We start from the raw sequence: 18,998 nt of genomic DNA on the forward strand, positions 1-18,998 counted from the left end.
TCCGCTCCCTCGACTCGCGACAGACTCCGCCGACCTCGAGCTCAGCGCGCGCAACGCCCAACCGCCCAGCAGCGCGCCACGGTCAAGCCTACGATGACGAGCAGAGCGATAATTGAAGGCAGTTGAGGTCATTTCCCATCAATACACAGCATCTTCAAACAGTCGCTCGATGGCCATGATGAGCTTTTTATCGATATGGAGTGGCAGCGGAACCATGCCAGAGTGCGCTCGATGTCAGCGTGCAGACCAGCAACTTCAGTTAAGATGTGCCGGTGCACAGTGTACTACCTGCTGAGCATTCGGCCATGAGAGCTACCTTGAACAAACAAGTGCTGTCACCGTGGTCATACAGGGATGGTGGAGGCGAACGTCTCTGGCCGCTACTTTCGATGGCCGGCCAAGGCGCCGCTATGCCGGCACCACTCATTAGCCGCTCTTGGGCAGAGGTGGGATGCCAGCTGGCGAGCTGTAGCTCAGTGATGGTTCTCTTTTTTGTCACTCACATCAGCGCTGAGCTTCCCGACGATGATCGTCATCAACAGCTTGCTAGCTGCTGTGACGTGGTTCTGCGTCCTCTTTACCATCATCGCGGTGCAGCTAAGCGCAACGGCTGCCCCGCTTGGTGGGGTCGATCTACTGCGACAGCGACGACACACGTCTCCGCTTGACGGTCGTTCGGGCAAGATACATGTCATCACCAACTCGGTGCGTAAAGCCAAAGAGAAAGAAAAAGCTGGGACATGGACACAGCTGATGGTCAGGTTCCGTCCTCTCGCAGACCTTTCCTCAGGCTGTACATCCTCTGCCTCGAAAGATGCACATCAGCGCCCGTCTCGTGGTCGGGAGAGGCTCAGGCGGTCTTCAGCAGGGCGAAGACGAAGGATCTAGTAGACTAGAAGAGAAGGACAAGCATGGCAGCGGAAACGAAAGTTGAAGCCCGAGGAGGTGGGAGCTAGACTTGGAGGCGTGAGGGAGTGATGATCATGCCGCCATTGTCATTGCCATCGCCATCGCCAGCTCGACCAGGCCGACGCTGCGATTGAGTGGCAGACCTTTTCCACTGCTATGTCTAATCATGCGCTTGCTCGATATCAATCGACTTCATTATGATGCGATATCATGACGAAGATGAGGAAGACTTGAGACCTTCGTGACAGGTGGGGCAGATTGGCCCGAGGCTGCATGCCGCGCTCATGCAGGCTGCGTCGAAGGTGACGTCGACGTGCGAGCCGCGAGCCATGCAGCGGTGCGACTTTACGGAGCGAGGGGGGGGGAGCCTGGGCCTGTCTGTCGTCGCAGCTGACGAGGTCGGGCAGCCAACTCCACGTTGACCACCACCATCACCTTTTCCCCTCTTCCCTCTTGCCTCTCTCCTTTGTTCTTCTCAGACAAAAGAGAAGATAGCTCCTCGCCACCATCCTTCGACATCACCTTTTTCGTCCTTTCTCGTCGAGAGGCATCATCCAGCAGAGCACGAAGGCTTCATCCTCGTTCGCCGCCAACTGAGACGCCGGCCTTCCCTTCTCCACTCAGTCCACCTCACCCACATCTCATCTTCCTTGGCTCTCAATACACCTCGCACATACGCGCACATATACCCCTTGACCCCCGCTAGCCTATCAACATGTCAGCAAGAGACGCAGCTTCAGCGTTGCTCCCCAATTCCATCTCCTCAGCTCTGACACGCCCACACGCCACGACGGACTCGAGGCTGCTGCAGAATCTCATCAAGACGGAGAAGAGCTACACCAACCATCTCTCTTCGACGGTCACATCATCCCGCGCAGCAGCCGCAGCTCTCAAAGCATGGGGCACCAGCGAAGCAAGAGACGTTGCACAGACGAGTTCGCTCATCTCAGATCTCCTCAGCGAAGTCGCCGATGCGCAGAACAATCACCTCGAAGCCATCAGGGGCTATCGAGAAGCGCTTAAGGACATTGCAGACCGAGAAGCCTCCATTCGCACCATTGTTCGCGATCGTGACATTCTCGTCTCACGCCTCATCAAAGCATCGAAGAAGAATGGCGACGTTGCACATGCTCAGCGTGAGCTCACTGCCTGCGAAGAGGTCTTGGAAGCAGAGGAGCGAGCTCTCATTGGCGTCAAGCGCCGCACTTTCAAAGAGGCCTTGAGCATGCGAATGAAGATGATGGGAGACGCGGGAAGTCGGATGATCGAGAGCGCGAAGGAGGCAATTCTGCTCCTCGATGACTTTGACCAGCACGCTGGCCACGACTACGATGGAGCCGGGTATGATCAGGAGTATGCACAAGGCAATGAGTACGGTCAGGGGGGCTACGATGCGCAGTACGACCAGCAGCAGCAAGGCCAAGGCTACGGCGACTACCAGCAGGAGCATTACTATGGGCCTATGCACCAACAGTACGACGAAGGTCAAGGCATGCAGCAAGGATATGATTTTGCAGGTCAAGGCCAGCAGCAGATGCCCATCTCCCATGAGCAATCGAATTTCGAGAACGCCTCCGTCACCCCATCTCAGTCGGCTTCGCAGGCAGCTCAAGGTGGCCGATACGCAGGGAAGGCCGCTGAAGAGCAATCCTACCAGCAGCCGGCCTTTGCAGCTGGACATCCTCATGAATCCGAGGAGAGGGGAGACTCAGACGCTAGCAGCGAGGCAGACGTCGAGCAAGCCGGCATCCAGCGTCACGAGAATCAGCGGCCAGGCCTTCAATCGCAGAACAGCCAGCCTGCACCAACACCGCCGGCCAAGGAGCACAACCAAGCCAACTACGGTCTGGGACAGCAGAACGGTCGTCCGCCACGAGAAGAGCCTCCTGCGTCAGCGCCTCAGCCTGCCTACTCGCAGCCTCAGATGTACTCTGCGACGGCGCCGCGCTTCAACTACGATGGGGCTCAGCTGGCTCCCATCCCGCAAGCCCCTCGTCTTTACAATCGAGGAGAGGACAATGATTCCTCCTCGGACGAGGATACACGACCTACTACAGCTCACCAAGGCTGGTCTTCGCGGCCCACTCGCGGTCAAGATGATGACAACAGCTCAGATGAAGGCGGCAGGCGCGGTGGAGCAGGAGGAGGCAGACCCTCAGCTACTCCCGCGCGCCCTGGTCACCAAAAGCGCAACTCTTTCCTCGGCAAGGTATCCAAACTCTTCAAGACGGACATGAAAGAGGCGACTAGCGGCGAGCAACACCAGCAGCAGCACTCGCGTCAGGGATCTGGAAGTAATCACAGGCGCAGCGAGTCCGCCGACGGTGCCTCTGCCTGGCAGACGCGTACGGACCGTAACGTCAAGACTGCTCAGAAGGATAACACCAAGGCGTTGGGTCTTCAGCCGAGATCGAGCTTGCTGCGTCCGCTCGATGCTGGGGCTGACAATGACTCGTCGTCCGACGACGAGGAGCGTCGAACTGATCTTGTTAAGGTGACGAACACCGGCCGAGGCAGGACTCAGAGCAGCGTTGGTGGCTCCCTGCGCCGCACGCCGAGCGAATTGGCCCGCATCACAGCAGGTCCTATGTCCACGAGGCAGCGCAACGAGGCCGAGGCCAAGCGGGAGCAGGAGGAGCTCGAGCGCAAGACCCGCGAGGCTGTCTTTGGCACCGGCGTCGGCAGCGGCAGCGCCACCTTGCCACGTACGCTGTCGCGCACCAACTCGACCAGGAGCGCTGCAGCTCCCACGCCGAAGAAGAAGAAAAAGAAGACGCCAAGCGTTGCCGGTAGTGAGGTTGGGACAAGCGCCACCAGGCAGGCGGGTAGCGCAGGCCCTGCACCCCCAGCGAAGACTGGCACCTACGTCGTGCACGGCGACCAGTCTGCCGGACACCGCGGTCTGGCGAGCCTTGTCCTGCCGAGCGACATTGCCAAGGGGGGCGATGCGAATAAGCCCTATCCCAGCATCATGCCTCCCTCCGGTCTTCCACCAGCAGCCGTCAGCCTCAGTCGCTCCAACTCAGTCAGCACCGTCGGGCGCGCTTCGACGATCGGCCGGGCTTCGACAGCGAGCAAGAAGAAGAAGCGCACGTCGGCCATCTCTGACAGCCCAGGCACAGGTCTGGTTGGAATGAGCCCAAGGGATCAGGGCAAGTATACGACGAACAGCTGGGTGCCCCAGCCACAAGGTGGGCAAGGCTTGGCTGCTCAAGCTGTCGCGTCGCTGGGTGTTACGCCCCATAAGCCTGCGAGCGGAGCAGAGATTGCACAGAAGCAGACGGCTGCTACGAGCGGGGACGCAACGGGGACAGCGCAGCGCCCGGTGTCCACCCTGGCCGCTCCTTCCCCTGCCGCTCCAGCCATGCGTCCCTCCTCTTCTCAGCAGTCCACCCCGCTCAAAAGTGCATTGAAGCACCCGAACCGTCCTACCTCGCCCTCCCCCGCTGGAGCCGGCGCCGCCCCTGTACTGGACATCAACGCCAGCCTCGGCCCCATCGTCTCTGCCCCGCCGCGCGTCAGTGCAATCATGGCCGAGCAAGAGCAGCCGAGCATCATGCCGCCAGTCCCTCAGGCACCTGAAATGAAGCAGCCCAGCCTGAGCGTGGACAAGAACTTTGATGGGTCGGGAAGGTTGGATATGGGAAGGAGTAGCAGTGCGGAGGGCCTGGCCTCGGGCGAGTCGCAGCAGCAGCAGCCGAGCACCCCAGCACGGGAACGTGTCGCTCTCCCTCAACTGGACATGCCTGCCTCTGAGCCGTTCAATGTCAACTGGCGCAGGGACAGTGCTACCACCCCTGCGAGCACCAAGGGCACGCCAGCACATGCCGTTGCGAAGGGCCAGTCGGAGGAGATTCTGCTTACGCCGGGAGAGCAGAATGCTTACCGCAGCTTGATGCAGTCGCACGGCGGCGAGTCGCCTGAGGCCACACGCAACGGTGGTAAGGATGCGCAGGGCCGCGACAACGAGGCTTTCGCGACAGAGAAGGATCCCGAGGGCGTGACTAGGATCATGGCCAACCGGGTTCGCGTTGGAGGAGGCTCGGAACGAGCACAGTCTCCTTCGCCTGCTGTGGCTCCGCAGCCCAGCCGCACCTACTCTTCGGAGGGGCGCACTCTGCACACTTCCCGATCTTCTGCGGCTGCCTCACCTGCACCTGCTGCTCCCCCTCACCTGGCGTCAGCTCTGGCTGCTCCAGCATCAGACGTTTCCGCTGCAGGCTCAGCGACGGACGGCGTTTCCCGAAGGAAGAGCGTGCGCTTGGCGCCGGACACCAAGCTCCCACCTGAGACGCCCCCTGCTACGGCCATGGCCTCTGGAGGCAGCACTCGAGCACCTGACGGTTTTGGCGGCTTCAAGCTAGAATCCATCTCTGCTCCCGGCTCTTCGCTTGTTAGCAGCGGCAATGCCCCCAACGACTCTTCGGCGCAGCAAAATCAGGACAAGCCCAAGTCTTACGAACCGCTGAGCAGTCGCATTGCGCCTCCTCCGACCGCTCCTCCGCGCTTGCCGAATAAGGAGCGCGAGCCCAATGCTTTCAACACGCAGCTAGTACAACCTGAGCAGAGAGAGCGCAGCGGATGGTCGACGAGGATCGACCGCCGTCTGGCGAATGATGACTCGTCCGATGAGGAGGGCGGGGCTGCTCAGGGAGGTGCGGGCGCAGGTGAGGGAATTGACGCTTACGCAAGCGCCAGACGGGCGATGGGCGTTGCGCAGCGCCATTGGAGTGAGGCGACGAGCCCTGTTTCAAAGAAGAAGAAGAGCAAGTCGGGAGGCGAGACCGGCTCCGTGAGGAGCAAGAGCTCTAAGCGACGCAGTGGCGTGAGTGATACGGGGTACAATCCTGCTATCCCGCTGCCCAAGGGAATGGAGGTTGTTGCTCGTGGGAAGGGGAGTGCGAGATGATGCGTATTGGTCACCTGTCAGTGCAGGGATGACGTGGACGTGGATGTGCTTCTTGTAGATCAATTTTCCGCGCTGATTTGGAATGCTAATGGGTGCGATGAATGCGGGGGTCTTGTCGGCAGTGAAGCTGTGGCGCCAGAAGAAAAGACAAGGGTGCTTCACTAGGAACCTTGAGTAGAATGAGCTCCCTCTTGCTGGTCATCAGCTCGTTGGTGCAATGCGGTCCAGACGTTGCCAGCTCTCCTGCGAAGCTCAACGGGAACCAAGACCGGCCACCTCACAGGACAAGTCAGACCGCAGGTTGCACAGTGTGCCTTTCGGAGGTCTATCACGAGGAAAGTGAAGCTGGTGAGAGCTCGATAACAGGCCAGGTGCGGCTCTGATCAGCCAATCGCTGTCCTTGGCGTGAGTGATCAGTCGATTCCATCTTATGATACCCGTAGGCGCCGGACGACACGCGCGCAGGAACGCGTCTCGCTCTCGAGCGCAGCAGGGCAATCCAATCGAGACCTCCATCCGAAGTTGCCTTCCCTCTTTCCAACCAAACGGACGCGCCGATTCGTTCCATCATTTGGTCTGACATACCGACCATATCATCTTCATCACACGACCGGTCGTCCTCTTCTTCCTGCTACAGCTCCCCTCGATACCCATTTGCGCGCATCACCCCACAAAAGACGCGATCTGACTTTACCTTGCAGCGCTGCAACGACACGACGATGAACTTCAGCGCGAATGAGAAGGTCCTCTGTTATCATGGGCCTCTCATCTACCAAGCCAAGGTGTGTGCTCAGCGCAGTCGTCGTACGCTTGTGAGCCACTCCTGTGAGCCACTCCTGACTCTCAGCGACCTCTCTTCCCCTCTCGTCTAGGTCCTCGAAGCCGAAATCTGGACAGGCGTAGACCCGTCAGAAGGCGGCTACACTGGGCCGCACTACTTTGTCCACTACCAGGGATGGAAGCAATCGTGAGGACCCTCAGCTGCGCATTCCTTCCAATGTTGCTTCGCAGCTGACTCCTCGTCTCTCACCCCGTACTCGCTCATAGCTGGGACGAATGGGTCCCAGAGTCGCGCATGCTCAAGCTCAACGACGAGAACATCGCTCGTCAGAAAGCTCTCGTCGCCGCTGCCAAACAGAAGTCAGATGCAGCAAAAGAATCGTCCGCCTCGTCTTCAGCAGCCGCAGCCTCCTCGAGCAAAGCAGGCTCCTCTTCCACCTCTGCCGCCTCCCGCTCCCGCCCACGGGACTCGGACGAGTCCTCCTCCAAGCGTCGCAATGCTACAGGCGGCGCTGCTGGAGGGGATGCGCGAGGAGCAAAGAGGGCTCGAGGCGGGGCAGGAAGTGCGGATCTGGCAAATGGAGCAGGGGGAGGAGCTGCTGGAGCGCTGGACGATGAGTACTTGAGGAAGCCGGAGATCAAGATTGTCATCCCGGATAGCCTCAAGGTGCAGCTTGTCGATGATTGGGAGAATGTGACGAAGAAGAACATGTGAGTGCGGCGAGGCTGCAACAAGAGTGACATGGGAGCACGACACGCTGATCAATGATCCTCCCTCGCTGCTCTCGTAGGCTCGTCCAGCTGCCGAAGAAGCCGAACGTACGTGAGGTCCTCAAGCTTTACCGCGACAATGTGGTGCAGAGAAAAAAGGCGGCGAAAACTGGCGGGTCTAGCAGCAGTAACAGCGCAGGAGGAGGCGTAGCGCAGAGCACGCCTCTTGCCGTCGTGGACGAGGTGTTGCAGGGGTTGGAGGTCTACTTCGACAAGAGCCTGGGCAACAACTTGCTCTACCGCTTTGAGAGGCAGCAGTTCCTCAAGCACAAGAAAGGGGGGGCAGGGGCAGCGGGAGCAGCGGCGGGGGCAACGGCGGACAAGAGCGCTGCGGCGGATGATCGTCAGCCCAGCGAGATCTACGGCGCTGAGCATCTGCTGCGACTCTTTGGTGAGTAAGCAGGCGCATTGCGAATAAGCGCAAACCTTCTTGATCGCTGACGCTGCCATCCTTCGCGCACCAGTGAACCTTCCCTCGATCATCGCACACACGACGATGGATAGCGAGTCGGTAGGCATCCTACGAGAGCACCTCGATGACTTCCTCGCCTTCATGGTCAAGGAGAAACCCAAGCTCTTCGGAAAATACTACATCGAGACGAGCCCGGAGTATTCGAGGCTTAGTGGGATCTGAGAGGTCGGCTGAGTTGGACATGCAGCGGGCCCAGGGAGGACGGCAGGTCAATCAGGAGGCAACCTCACATCTTTTCCCTCTTTGTGCTACTCTATCCTATTGCCCATCTTCTGCCCCTCTCGATCAATCGTCAAAGTCCAACTGCCCTGTCTCAACCAACTCGTGCAGAAAGGTACACAGCGAGAACACTGGCAGGCCTACGACATTGTTCCAGTCTCCCTCTATCCTCTTGACTAGGAGCCCGCCCTTGCCCTGAATGGCAAAGCCACCTGCGCGATCCATGCCTTCGCCGCTGGCAATGTAGGCTTCCAGGATCTCCGGCGGCGAGTCTGCAAATTGGACGTCAGTCGTCTCTGACAGGGAGTGGAGCTGGTAGCCGGGGGAGGTGAGCGTGGGTAGGACAAGGGCGATTCCGGTTACAACTTGGCACTTTGGGCGCGAGATGAAAGGGCGACGCGAGTGGTAGTCAGCACGGTCCACAGTTCAGCAGCGCATCTGCATTGTATCTCTGCTGGACTCACCTCTCCACCATTGAGATCCCCCAGCATCCTGACATGATCTGCCTTGTCTGCCGGCTTCTCCATGATCTCCCCATCCTTCACCACGACCGTATCCGCCGCCAGCACCATATCTGGCGGCCTTTCAGCGTCGGGATCCTCCTTCAGCAATCGCTGATACACTTCCAGCGCCTTGTGCGCAGCCGTCTCGGCTGGATATTGGATCGCCTTCTCTCCCGCGAAGGAAGACTTGGGTAGGTCTTCCTCAAAGGTCGAAGGGATGATCTCCGGGTGAATGCCGACTGATGCTAGGATTTCCTTGCGACGTGGACTAGAGCTAGCTAGAATGACGCGACGTCCACGTAGCTTGTCGAGTGCTGGGATGCGCAGGGCATCATCGGAGATACATGATGTAGATGCCTTTTGTGGAGCCATGATTGGTGGGGAGATGGGAGCAGGAAGGAGTCAAGTTAGCTGCGTCTCGACGAGTGGAGCTCGACCTGCCGCGCCTCTTCCCCACATGGCACGCGGAAAGGGAGCACGACGCGTCTCGACTTGAGTCCTGGTCCGTCCGACAGCGAAAGCTCAGCTCTTCACTTCCACCTTCCAATTTGACCATCACTCCACCTCCTGTCGAGCTCACGTCATCGCGACGATGGAGCCAATGGTTCCTTTTATCAATTCAGCCTCCATCACTCCAATCACCCCTAGCGTCGAGTCCAATGCTTTCTTCAATGCAGGCGCGACCGGGGACAGCGCTATGCCCGGCACGTCTACCACCGATGCGACCTCGCCTTCGCACACGCCTGCGCCCAAGGACGCGAACGTGGATGCTCAACAGGGGCTAGCAGGACAAACAGGAAGTAGCCTCGTCGAGACATCAGCTTCAAAGGCTAGCGAGCGAGCATCGCCGGCCGCGACACCAAGCGCCGCCTCACCGCCACCAGCGGCTCGACCTGTCGCACCTGGCTATATGCAGGGCTCAGCAGCCTCTCCCAACCAGATGCCTCCTCCTAGCACCGCCTCTAGCTCCACAACCTCTACTAGTCGCAACGCAAGGTCACCCTCGGCTGCTGAGCAGAGGTACACCACCACCGGGCGCCCCGCGCGCCGAGCGGCCGTCGCGAACAGTAATATCTCGTACCAGCCGGAGTGCGACAAGATGGGCAATCCTCTCAACAAGAAGAGAAAAACAAAGGATCACCACGGCGACACAGAAAGGAGCCACAGCACCAGCAGAAGCAAAAGTCGAGACAAGCGTGATGGCAGCGAAGCTCGCGCAAGTGAGGAGCCGAAGAGCGCTCGAGCGGCAAGCAGCAGCAGCAATCGCGGCACGCCAGGGCGTCCGTCAGTGGAGAGGGCCTCATCTGCAGCTGGCTCCAGCACGTCAGCACTAGCACCCCTAGCACCAGCAGCAACGACGCGTAGTGGCCGAGCCGTACAGAAACCGCGCAACCCTCACCGATCCAGTGACAGCCATGCCAGAGCTAACGCGAGGGCAAGGGAAAGAGAGAGGCAGGCGCGTGCGTTGAGGGGGTCGGACTCGGAGTCGGACTCAGATGAGGAGGACGCAGGTGAGAATGAGACCGACGAGGAGCGAGAGGATGAGGATAAGGAGCGGTTGAGCAGCAAGAAGTCAGCCTCCGCAGAGGGCAGCAAAGCAGCACGCAAGCTCAAAGAAGATGCGGCCGAAGAGTCATCTTCCTCCAAAGAGAGCATCAACCCTGTTGCTGAAGGCCATAGCCGCGAAAAGGAGGACGGCGACGAGCTTGATCTGCTTCAGAGCGGCAACCAGGTTGAGGACGACGGCGATGAAGAAGACGCAGTCGTAGGGCCGCGTCGTCGCCAGACCTCAAATCAGCCCAAGAAACAGAAGCGCTCAGCAGGGCCATCGAGTAGCATATCCGTCGTTATCCCACCTCTGCCGACTGCGCCCACCAGCTCGAAGAAGAAGCGCAAGTCGACGCAGACTGAGGATGAAGGAGAAGAGGCGGAGACAAGGGAGCAATCAAGCTCGAAGACGACCAAAGGTAAAGCGAAGAAATCAGCACCGCGTAAAGGTCACGCCTCAGCGAAGAGCGATGTGTCAGTCGATGTTGATGAGGAGGAGCTGGAAGCCAGTCGCGAGGACGAGGCTATCCTCTCGATGCACAGCGAGAAGGAGAAGGCTCGTGAGCCCTCTGAGACATTCACGACGCCAACGCCTGAGCCGCCGAACAAGCAGACGAGCAAGAGCAAGAAGAGAAAGAGCGACGAGCAAAGCGCAAAGTCGCTCAGCCCGCAGAAGAGCAGCAGAGTCAGCGAGGCGAGCCCTGACAAGAGCACTAGGGCGGGCCCGCAATCCCCGAATGCGAACAAGGAGAATGAGGCCTCAGGCCCCTTCGAGGACGATGAGAGCGAAGAATCCCGCAGTAGCAAGTCTCCTCGAAAGGAACAGAGTTCGGCAATCACTCGCTCCATCCCCGCTATCGAGGCGAAACGCTCCGCCTCCGCGACATCGACCTCCTCTACCAGCTCATCAGACGAAGCACGCCGCAGCTTTGCGGGTAAAGCTCTCTCCTTCCTCCTGGGCTCAGCAACGCATCGTCGTCCAGGGCTCGGTCGCAAGTCATTTATACCCCCTCTTCACCCCAATCGCAAGCCTGCACCACCTCCTCGTCCTCCCCCGCCCATGTCTCGTAAGGAGAAGGACGCGCTGCGTAAGGAGCAGGAGGGGCGCGAGGCGGACGTGACTGATAGTGATGAGGATGACGAAGACAAGCCAAAGTACAATCCGTTCGAGGAGGAGATCGAGGGGTACTGAGGGTGTCAGGCCCCGCGAACGACGCACTGCACGACCTCACCTCCCGCCGCGCTGTGTTTCCCCTACTCTTGCTCTTCTCCACTACACCGCGTGTCACCTACCCCACCCCGTCAATAGCTCGTCACCTCAGCTCATCTCGCCTAGACGGTAATGTCATCACAATCTCCCCTCCATGATTGCAGCGAGAAGCCCGCATAGCATCCGAGTTGGCAATGCGGCCCGCCCATTGACCCACTGCCACAAGTCAAATGAGGGCGAGATGGCATCCTCGGATGTTCTCTGTTGCTCCCACGACTTGCGATCGTCGGTGCCTGATCAATGAGCACGGCGCCGCGAGGCCGCCTCAATCAATCAGATCGCCCCTGCCCGTCCGAGCTTGGAGGTGAGAGTGCATCTGATCTTACTGACTCCAACTTACCCTCTCAGCGGGAGGCGACAAATGGGTGGCTCGAGCCGTCACTCCGTCGCTGTTGACGGTCATGCTCGCCACGTGGAGCGGCGCTGCGTTGCCGTGCTCAGTCAATTCAGCTGACCGAGTGCGGCGATTTTTTGTCTGCCATCGAGACATGCAGCGACGCATGGCGGTCGTAAGCAAACTGCTGTGGCTTGCGGATCGGTGTGACGACGGAAGACCAAGCCCGCCGGCGGACGTGAGAGAGAGAGAGTGGAGCGTCAGCGAAGTGAAGTTGCTTGAGACGATGACAGGCTCGCAACTAATAAAGCCCCGATGCGAGCGAGTGAGCACCGAATCTTGTTCTAACATTGTGGTTTGTTTCATCTCTCCCTTCTCTTTTCTCGCCGCTCGTCATCAGCAGCATGTCCAACGCTTCGGACCATACCGCCAACGGCGACGTCGAGAAGAAGCCGTCCGCCAGCCCAGCGCCGTTTGTTGGCTTCTGGTCGAAAGATGTGGCCCAGCAGAGGAAGGCGTATCTAATCGGCATGGCCAAGGTTACGTTCATGGTAACATTGATGGTGTGGTCTGCAATGGCTCTCTACTGGGTGAGTTGTCCGCAGCGCCGAAGTTATGAATGAGCAAGTCGAACAGTAGCTGACGCGTACGTCTCCATCACTCTTGCAGGGCTCGCTATATCGCGAGCTGATTGAGACGCCCAAGCTCCACGGCTGGATCATCAACCGTGACCCTAATGGCGTCATCGGACAAAACATCTCCGCCGCAGTCGAGGCCATCTCGAACAGCCCCTCGCGGAGCCACATAACCTGGGACCCTATCCCAGCCAACATGTACACAGACGCGCAGATCGACAATGAGATCGCCGTCCAAGAGTCATCTTGGGCTGCACTGATCATCGAGACGGATGCGACTGCCCGCCTCACTCAAGCTCGCAACACTGGGGACGCTTCGTTCAACCCCATGTCGCTCCTTACACTTGTCTACTCCGAGTCGCGCAACCAGCAAGCCGTGCCCGGCATCATTGTCAGCGGCATCACCAACCAGCTGCAGCCTACCTTGGCTTCAATTAGTGCTACCTTGGCTGCGCAGTACATTTCGCAGAACATTGGCAATCAAGCGGCGCTGCAGAATGTTGTCAATGCTCCGAGAACGATCTCCAACTCGATTGTGATTGCGAACCGCAATTTGAGGCCGTACGACGCGAACAAGTACAATGGCGCCATTCTAGCTGCGACGTACGTCGGTCTCATTTACCTGACGATTCTCGCCTTCAACATAGTCATGGGCAACCTGGGCATGCGTCAAACTATCCAACGTCGTCTCAAGCTTTCGTCCCTGATCGGCATGCGCATCCTCGTGCCTGTTGCCATCTACTTTTGGCTTTCCCTCATGTTCACGCTGCTGCAAGCCGCCTTCCACCTCGACTTCGACGGCTGGGGGCTAGGATATGGAGCTGGATTTATGACCTTCTGGATGGTGGCCTGGAGCTCCATGTCTGCTCTTGGTCTCACGCTGGAGTGCATCCTCAGCTTGGTCGGCCCTCAGTTCATTGCCTTTGGCCTCGTCGTCGTGATCATCATCAATGTTTCTGGAGCCCTCATTCCGCTGGAGCTCTCTCCAAGCTTCTACCTCTACAACAGGGCCATGGTCTTCTACAACACGAAGCAGTGCTTCTTGACCATCTTCACCAATGCCGGGCGACACCTCGTCATCCTCAAGGCAGTGGGCATCATCTGGGCTTGGGTCGCCGTCATGGTGCTGACGTTCCCGATCTGGATTTGGCTCGAGAGGAGGAGACAACTGAAGGAGGCCAAGAGTGCCGGCGGCCCTCAGGGAAGTGGCAAGCAGGCAGATGAGAAGGAGACGCCATCAGAAAGCAACCAGTCGTAATGCTGGGCACGAACCTGGCCATTGCAAGCCCTCCGTTTTTCTCCGCGATTCTGTAGATACCGACGATCCTCGGGAGCGTTTTTCATGCTGAATGTATAATGACATCCATTCAATACTAATTCGATGACAGCATCGACCCTTCTGCGCTCAAAGCTTAGCCTTTGCCTGATCCCCAAAGTCGCCCCAACCGCGCTGAACAGCAATCTTGAGCAGCTCGTCCCTCAAGATCTTCTTGTCAATCTTACCCGCCGGGATCTTTGGCAGCGGCTCGTCCCTCAGCACGATGAACTCAGGCACCTCATGTTTTGGGAGCACCTTCCTTGCCGCCGCCTTGATCTCTTCCTCGCTCAAATCCTCTGCCTTGATCCCATCGCGAGGCACGACGAAAGCAGCAACGCGCTCGCCGAGTGCCTTGTCGGGCAGTGCTACGGCTGCCACTTCGAGGACCTTCGGGTGTGAATAGACCCCGTTCTCAACCACGACCGTAGTGATGTTCTCGCCGCCACGGATGATGATATCCTTGATGCGGTCGGAGATGAACAGGAGACCATGCTCTTTGTGGATGTAGCCCATGTCACCGGTCCTGTAGAAGCCATCTGGCAGGAATGTCTCGGCATTGGCCTGAGGGCGATTCCAGTAGCCGGTCGCGACGCCTGAGCTGCGGATCCAGATCTCGCCCTTATCACCCTTGGGTACTTCAGTGAGCGTGTTCGGGTCGACAATCTTGATGTCAGTAGTGGGCGGCCAGGCGCCGACGGAGTCTGGGAAGTTCATGTAATCGTCTGCCAAAATCGTGGAGGACAGAGTCAGCCAAGAGCACACGAGGGAAGTAGCACTGATCCTGACTGACCTTGGTAGTTGCCCGTCGCAAGACTGTTCGTCTCCGTCGCGCCATAACCGCTGCCGATGCTGCCACCCTGATTGCCCAGCTTCTTATCTGACTCTGCCGCAAGCTCTCTCGAGGCTGCAGATCCTCCATGTGTAATCGATCCCATGGAGGGCATCTCTGCCGGATGCAGAGCAATCTGTCTACATTGATGGGCCACGCCGGCGAACTTGTTTGCCTTGTGCTTGTTGATCAGCTCGACTGCGTCATCGACGTTCCAGGAGTGCATTAGGAGCAGTTTGGATCCTTGGGCTGCGCCCAATACGGCGTGACTCAACATTCCAGCGACCTGCAGAGACAGAATGACGTGGGTGGTCAGTACGTAGTGCTGCGTCCCATTTTCGCGACCTCGTCCGCCTCACATGGAAGAGAGGGTAGGCCACGACTGCTATGCTCGGATCAGGGTTCTTTGTCGAGTCGGGGATCGGTCGATAACGTCGCAAGAAGACCCTGGCACCGATCCACCATGCGGCGCCGACACCGTGAATGCTTTGTCGGTGAGTTGAAACAACGCCCTGTCGATTATAAATGTGGATACAGGATCAGCGTACTGATCACAAGGTCGACGCGCTCGCTCGTACGAACCTTTGGCTTGCCCGTCGTCCCACTGGTGAAGAAGATGTGAGCATAGTCCTCTGGCAAGAGTTTCAGAGCCGGTGCCTTGGCGGGGCACGTAGCTTTCCACTTCTCGCCCAGCTCCTCCCAGCCGTGCACGAAGCCATCCGACTCGCTCGAGAGGAACGATCGTTGTGACTTTGGCAGCTTGCCCTTGCCCTTGCCCTTGGCGTACGGTAGCACGACGAGGCCGCGGAGGGTGTCCCCCTCCTTATTTGCTTTGGCCTCGTTGACTCGCAGCTGCTCCACTACGGGCTGAATTCGCTCCAGCCTCTCAAGGTCGCAGATAACGACGCGGCAGCCTACATCGTTGATGCAGAAGGCCAGCGTGCTCGTCTCACTGAAGGCGTTGAGGGCCGTAGCTACCGCACCAATCAGTTGACAAGCCCAGAAGGAGACCATGAACTCGGTGTAATTCCTCATTGCAATACCTACCTGTCGACCAGCAAGCAGGGATGGTTAGTAGCCGGACGGGATCAATTCATCCATGGCCTCGGGCGCGCTCACCCTATCACCGCGGCGAACCTGGAATTGGCTTGCGAGCCAATGAGCTACCAAGAGGGACTGCTCGAAGGCTTGCTTGTAGGTCAGAGTGTCATCTCCGTAGACGAGGTACTCCTTCTCAGCGAAGGCAGCTGCGCTCGCAATCCACATATCGCGGTAGTTGGCTGGCAGATTCTTCCAGCACTTGACCATTCGGCCATTGATGACCTTCTCCTCCCACTCGAAAGGCGATCCTTTGAACTGAAGCATTCGATTGATTTCCTCTGTGGGTCTGAGCTTGTCCATAGGAAGGGCCGCCGGGTCTCCCCACGATTCCTTCCACCATGCTGATGGGGCCATGATTGACTAGCTAGCTACGCGGCAGTAAGGCGATGCGAGACGAGGCGAGACGATACGGGCAGGGATAGATGATGAGGGAGTGACAAGAAGAGAGGCGACCCCGGATATCTTGCGCGCAAGCCCACCTCGCGCACCTCTTGACCCTGGCCCGGCTCAAATGTGGCCATCTAACCTTTCCCCAGACCCGGCGGGGAGAAAAGCAAGCAACCATCGGCCCGGGGTCCGGGATTCCCACAGCCTGCTGCGAGCGGTCAATGAAATCTCGCCGTACCGACCGTGGGCCACGCGACAACGGCAATGACGGCGACGACCACGGGCTGCCGCTCTGGGCTGCGACGAGGGCTGCTAAACTGCGAGTCCGCCCTTGCCGCTGACTCTCGGCAGCCCAGACTACCCCGCACTAGGAATGCTCAAGCCTTGCTTGGCTGCTTGCTTGGACGCTGTGCATGCTGCCGCCCGCCCCTGTACCAAGACGTCACAGTCGCAAGTCACACCACATCCGGGGGGCCTAGAAAACAGCCAAAAGAACAATTGCAAACGCTGCACTCTTCTGAGGATCGCAACGCAAGAATCACATCGCTCGTCGGCCGAAATGGCCCTTCGATGGTAGGCTTCTAAAGGCCCCTGATGCATGCCCGGAGCTATTCATGGACTGCCGCTCGCTTATGTCAGCTTCTCAATCAGCTTCCGAATGACTTAAGACGAGGCGCGAGCCCAGCCACTGTCGGTCACTTGCTTTCCGTCCTGTCTTTCTTTAGCTCTTTGCAACTCATCCCTCTTGTTGCCCTCCTAGCCTCTCAACATTTCACCTCTCATCGCAACGCTTACTGCGCCTCCTTCTCACTCCATCTCATTCATTCCAAACCATGCTCGCCAGCCTCCTTCCGCTCCTCGCGAGCGCCGCCACCTTCGGCTTCGTCGCAGCTCAATATCAAGACCCGTCCTCGGAGCTCGTCCTTGACTCACCCGCCTGTGGCTTCTACCGCTGCGCTGTCACTTGGAAGCACGGCGACAAGGTCGACATCAACTGGCAGAACGCGCCCGCAGGCATGGTCAACCTCGTCCTCATGACCAATGACAACAGCGAAGTCGCGTACCAGATCGCAAACGTCTCTTCGCCTAGTCAACCGGGCTACTGCGATGCAGGCAATGGTGTGGGCACCGTTGTGCCCGGCAAGGAGTGTGGGCGCTTCGAATTCATTGTGCCCACTGAGTGGACCACAGGCAGGAATTGTGAGAGCGCCGCAAGAAGCTGCATCTGGAATAGTTCTGCTCCTCTACTGACGCTCCCTCTCATGCTTCACTCCGCCCGCCTCGCAGACAGCGTTCGTGCCCAACTCACCAACAATACATCCATCGAGTCATACACGGATGTTGTCCAGATCCAAGCCGCTGAGGGCAACCCAGAGCCAAGCATCGCATTCAGCGCCGCCCCCATCTCTGGCGCGCCCACCTCCACGGCCGAAGGCAGCGTAGCCTCCTCGCAGACTGCAACCGTCACAGCGCCCGTCAGTCCAGGGGCGTCTACGCCCGCCGCAGCCTCATCAAGCGGAGCTGCTGGTGGCTCCTCGGCGTCGTCTGGTGGGGCGCAAGGCTCCTCGGCTTCTTCACCATCTCCCTCCGGCTCGGCAGCCAAGGGTGGGGCTAGCAACGGGGCAACTGGCATTCCCTTCCCTCTCCTCACAGGCTCAATGCTCGGTCTCTTCTCCGCCTTCGCCGCCGCTACCATGATGTGAAGGGCGCCAGACAGCAGCAACAGTCTCACACTCGCAACCGGATCCCTTTCGGGTCGAATATCTTAGATCAATAGCAAGGCATCGAGCACATCCTCTGCCATCTGCCAACATACCACGACGAACACTTTCCTCCACAGCTCTGGCCACCCACTGCACTGTCCTCTCCCATCAATCAATCTTCTCTCATTTCAAGATCGATCCCCTTCTCCTTGTCCACCGGCGTGATTTGCGTGCTTGATGCGGGTGTCGTGGCAACGGTGGATGGGGTCGATTCAGCTCGCTGCGAGCTGATTGTTGGCAAAGTCATGCTGGAGCTTGATGCTGCTCTCTGCGCGCTACTGGTCGGAGTGGGTAGGTGCTGCGACAATGGACTAGTAGAGCTGGAGGCTGCCGAATCTACGAGTCCAAAACGTCGGGCTGGAAGACTTTCGTGGGGCCGAGTGGCTCTTGCGATCCTTGCAACCGGGCTGGAGCTACGTCGCACAGTGTGCCTGTGAGAGGAATGGACAGGCCGGAGCATGGGGAGATGGTCATCGTCGTCTGGAATGGTCGTATTGCCTTCTCCGGCGCCACCACGGAACATGGAGAACCCCGTTGGCCAGTCCGGGCTTCCAGCGGCTTGTCTCTGCCCAATGAATGCTACATCGGAATCGTCGTTCGAGCTGGCTTCTTTGATGGGCTGACCCGACGAGGATAGCCTTGGCCGAGAGGAGGAAGATGCGCATGGATCACTGCTTCTCCCCTGGCTAGGACGAGACGTGCTGGCCGTTGATGATGAGGAAGACGAGGGCCAGCCAGACTCGGGTTCATCACGCTTCCTCTTTGGCGTGTAGCGCCTGGCGATGAACTGCATGTCTTCACCGTCTGAGATCTCCTGCGGCGTATGGTCGATGATCGGCCTGCGGCGAGCTGATTTGCTCTTCGTCTTTGGAGCACGTTGAGGCATGGTTGAGCATGGGCATAATTGAGAGGAGAAAGTCCCGTACTGATCAGGTGGGGGCGTTACCCTTCAAAGCCTCGCTGGCACTCATCGCCGCGATGATGAGCCGTAATCATCTGCCGCGCGAGGTCTGTGAGTATCGAGCCGGGCCGGCGTGCTCCAGCTTCTTCAAGAGCATGATTGATAGGGAGATTGTACCTGAGCATGCGCTTTGTCTCTTAAATGATAGGCCCATAATAGATTTGCAAGGATGCCAGCCTCGTGCTCGACAAATATCAGCGACTGAGCAATGATGCGGAGATGGAATGACGAGCACGAGGGTCGGGCCCGCAGACGGCTGGCTAGTCTACGGTCTGGTCCTTGTCCTTGT

General features: G+C 58.7%; 9 protein-coding genes across 9 annotated transcripts; 6 read left to right on the forward strand and 3 right to left on the reverse strand.

Moving 5' to 3' along the window:
- The first annotated feature begins 33 nt into the window (after positions 1–33).
- On the forward strand, positions 34–1,078 carry BDZ90DRAFT_229901 (hypothetical protein). The gene is made up of 2 exons (XM_025505266.1): positions 34–705; positions 779–1,078. The coding sequence occupies exon 1, from the start codon at positions 411–413 to the stop codon at positions 666–668; it is 258 nt and encodes an 85-aa protein (XP_025365522.1). The 5' UTR covers positions 34–410; the 3' UTR covers positions 669–705; positions 779–1,078.
- Positions 1,079–1,382: 304 nt separating this feature from the next.
- BDZ90DRAFT_229902 (hypothetical protein) lies at positions 1,383–5,910 on the forward strand. The gene has a single exon (XM_025505267.1). The coding sequence runs from the start codon at positions 1,625–1,627 to the stop codon at positions 5,816–5,818; it is 4,194 nt and encodes a 1,397-aa protein (XP_025365523.1). The 5' UTR covers positions 1,383–1,624; the 3' UTR covers positions 5,819–5,910.
- A 387-nt stretch (positions 5,911–6,297) lies between these two features.
- Positions 6,298–8,211, forward strand: BDZ90DRAFT_27719 (MRG-domain-containing protein). Its single transcript, XM_025508986.1, has 5 exons — positions 6,298–6,600; positions 6,691–6,785; positions 6,866–7,309; positions 7,390–7,760; positions 7,834–8,211. Exons 1-5 carry the CDS (start codon positions 6,538–6,540, stop codon positions 8,001–8,003), a joined length of 1,143 nt encoding a protein of 380 aa, XP_025365524.1. The 5' UTR covers positions 6,298–6,537; the 3' UTR covers positions 8,004–8,211.
- BDZ90DRAFT_277332 (Maf-like protein) lies at positions 7,883–8,935 on the reverse strand (the record flags this gene model as incomplete). The annotated part of the gene is made up of 2 exons (XM_025508998.1): positions 7,883–8,432; positions 8,525–8,935. 2 exons carry the CDS (start codon positions 8,933–8,935, stop codon positions 8,127–8,129), a joined length of 717 nt encoding a protein of 238 aa, XP_025365525.1. The 3' UTR covers positions 7,883–8,126.
- A 52-nt stretch (positions 8,936–8,987) lies between these two features.
- Positions 8,988–11,542, forward strand: BDZ90DRAFT_27732 (hypothetical protein). The gene has a single exon (XM_025508997.1). It carries the CDS (start codon positions 9,156–9,158, stop codon positions 11,301–11,303), a length of 2,148 nt encoding a protein of 715 aa, XP_025365526.1. The 5' UTR covers positions 8,988–9,155; the 3' UTR covers positions 11,304–11,542.
- Positions 11,543–11,968: 426 nt separating this feature from the next.
- BDZ90DRAFT_229904 (hypothetical protein) lies at positions 11,969–13,757 on the forward strand. Its single transcript, XM_025505268.1, has 2 exons — positions 11,969–12,305; positions 12,385–13,757. Exons 1-2 carry the CDS (start codon positions 12,120–12,122, stop codon positions 13,606–13,608), a joined length of 1,410 nt encoding a protein of 469 aa, XP_025365527.1. The 5' UTR covers positions 11,969–12,119; the 3' UTR covers positions 13,609–13,757.
- Positions 13,648–16,196, reverse strand: BDZ90DRAFT_277335 (acetyl-CoA synthetase-like protein). Its single transcript, XM_025508999.1, has 5 exons — positions 15,617–16,196; positions 15,080–15,544; positions 14,857–15,009; positions 14,459–14,783; positions 13,648–14,390 (listed from the first exon to the last, which is right to left on the reverse strand). The coding sequence occupies exons 1-5, from the start codon at positions 15,950–15,952 to the stop codon at positions 13,756–13,758; spliced, it is 1,914 nt and encodes a 637-aa protein (XP_025365528.1). The 5' UTR covers positions 15,953–16,196; the 3' UTR covers positions 13,648–13,755.
- Positions 16,197–16,694: 498 nt separating this feature from the next.
- On the forward strand, positions 16,695–17,774 carry BDZ90DRAFT_27951 (hypothetical protein). The gene is made up of 2 exons (XM_025509186.1): positions 16,695–17,185; positions 17,273–17,774. Exons 1-2 carry the CDS (start codon positions 16,819–16,821, stop codon positions 17,686–17,688), a joined length of 783 nt encoding a protein of 260 aa, XP_025365529.1. The 5' UTR covers positions 16,695–16,818; the 3' UTR covers positions 17,689–17,774.
- BDZ90DRAFT_229907 (hypothetical protein) lies at positions 17,732–18,942 on the reverse strand. Its single transcript, XM_025505269.1, has one exon. The coding sequence runs from the start codon at positions 18,632–18,634 to the stop codon at positions 17,861–17,863; it is 774 nt and encodes a 257-aa protein (XP_025365530.1). The 5' UTR covers positions 18,635–18,942; the 3' UTR covers positions 17,732–17,860.
- Positions 18,943–18,998: the final 56 nt, after the last annotated feature.

The sequence above is a fragment of the Jaminaea rosea genome, assembly GCF_003144245.1.
Source record: "Jaminaea rosea strain MCA 5214 unplaced genomic scaffold BDZ90scaffold_1, whole genome shotgun sequence".
NCBI classification, from domain to species: Eukaryota; Fungi; Basidiomycota; class Exobasidiomycetes; order Microstromatales; genus Jaminaea; species Jaminaea rosea.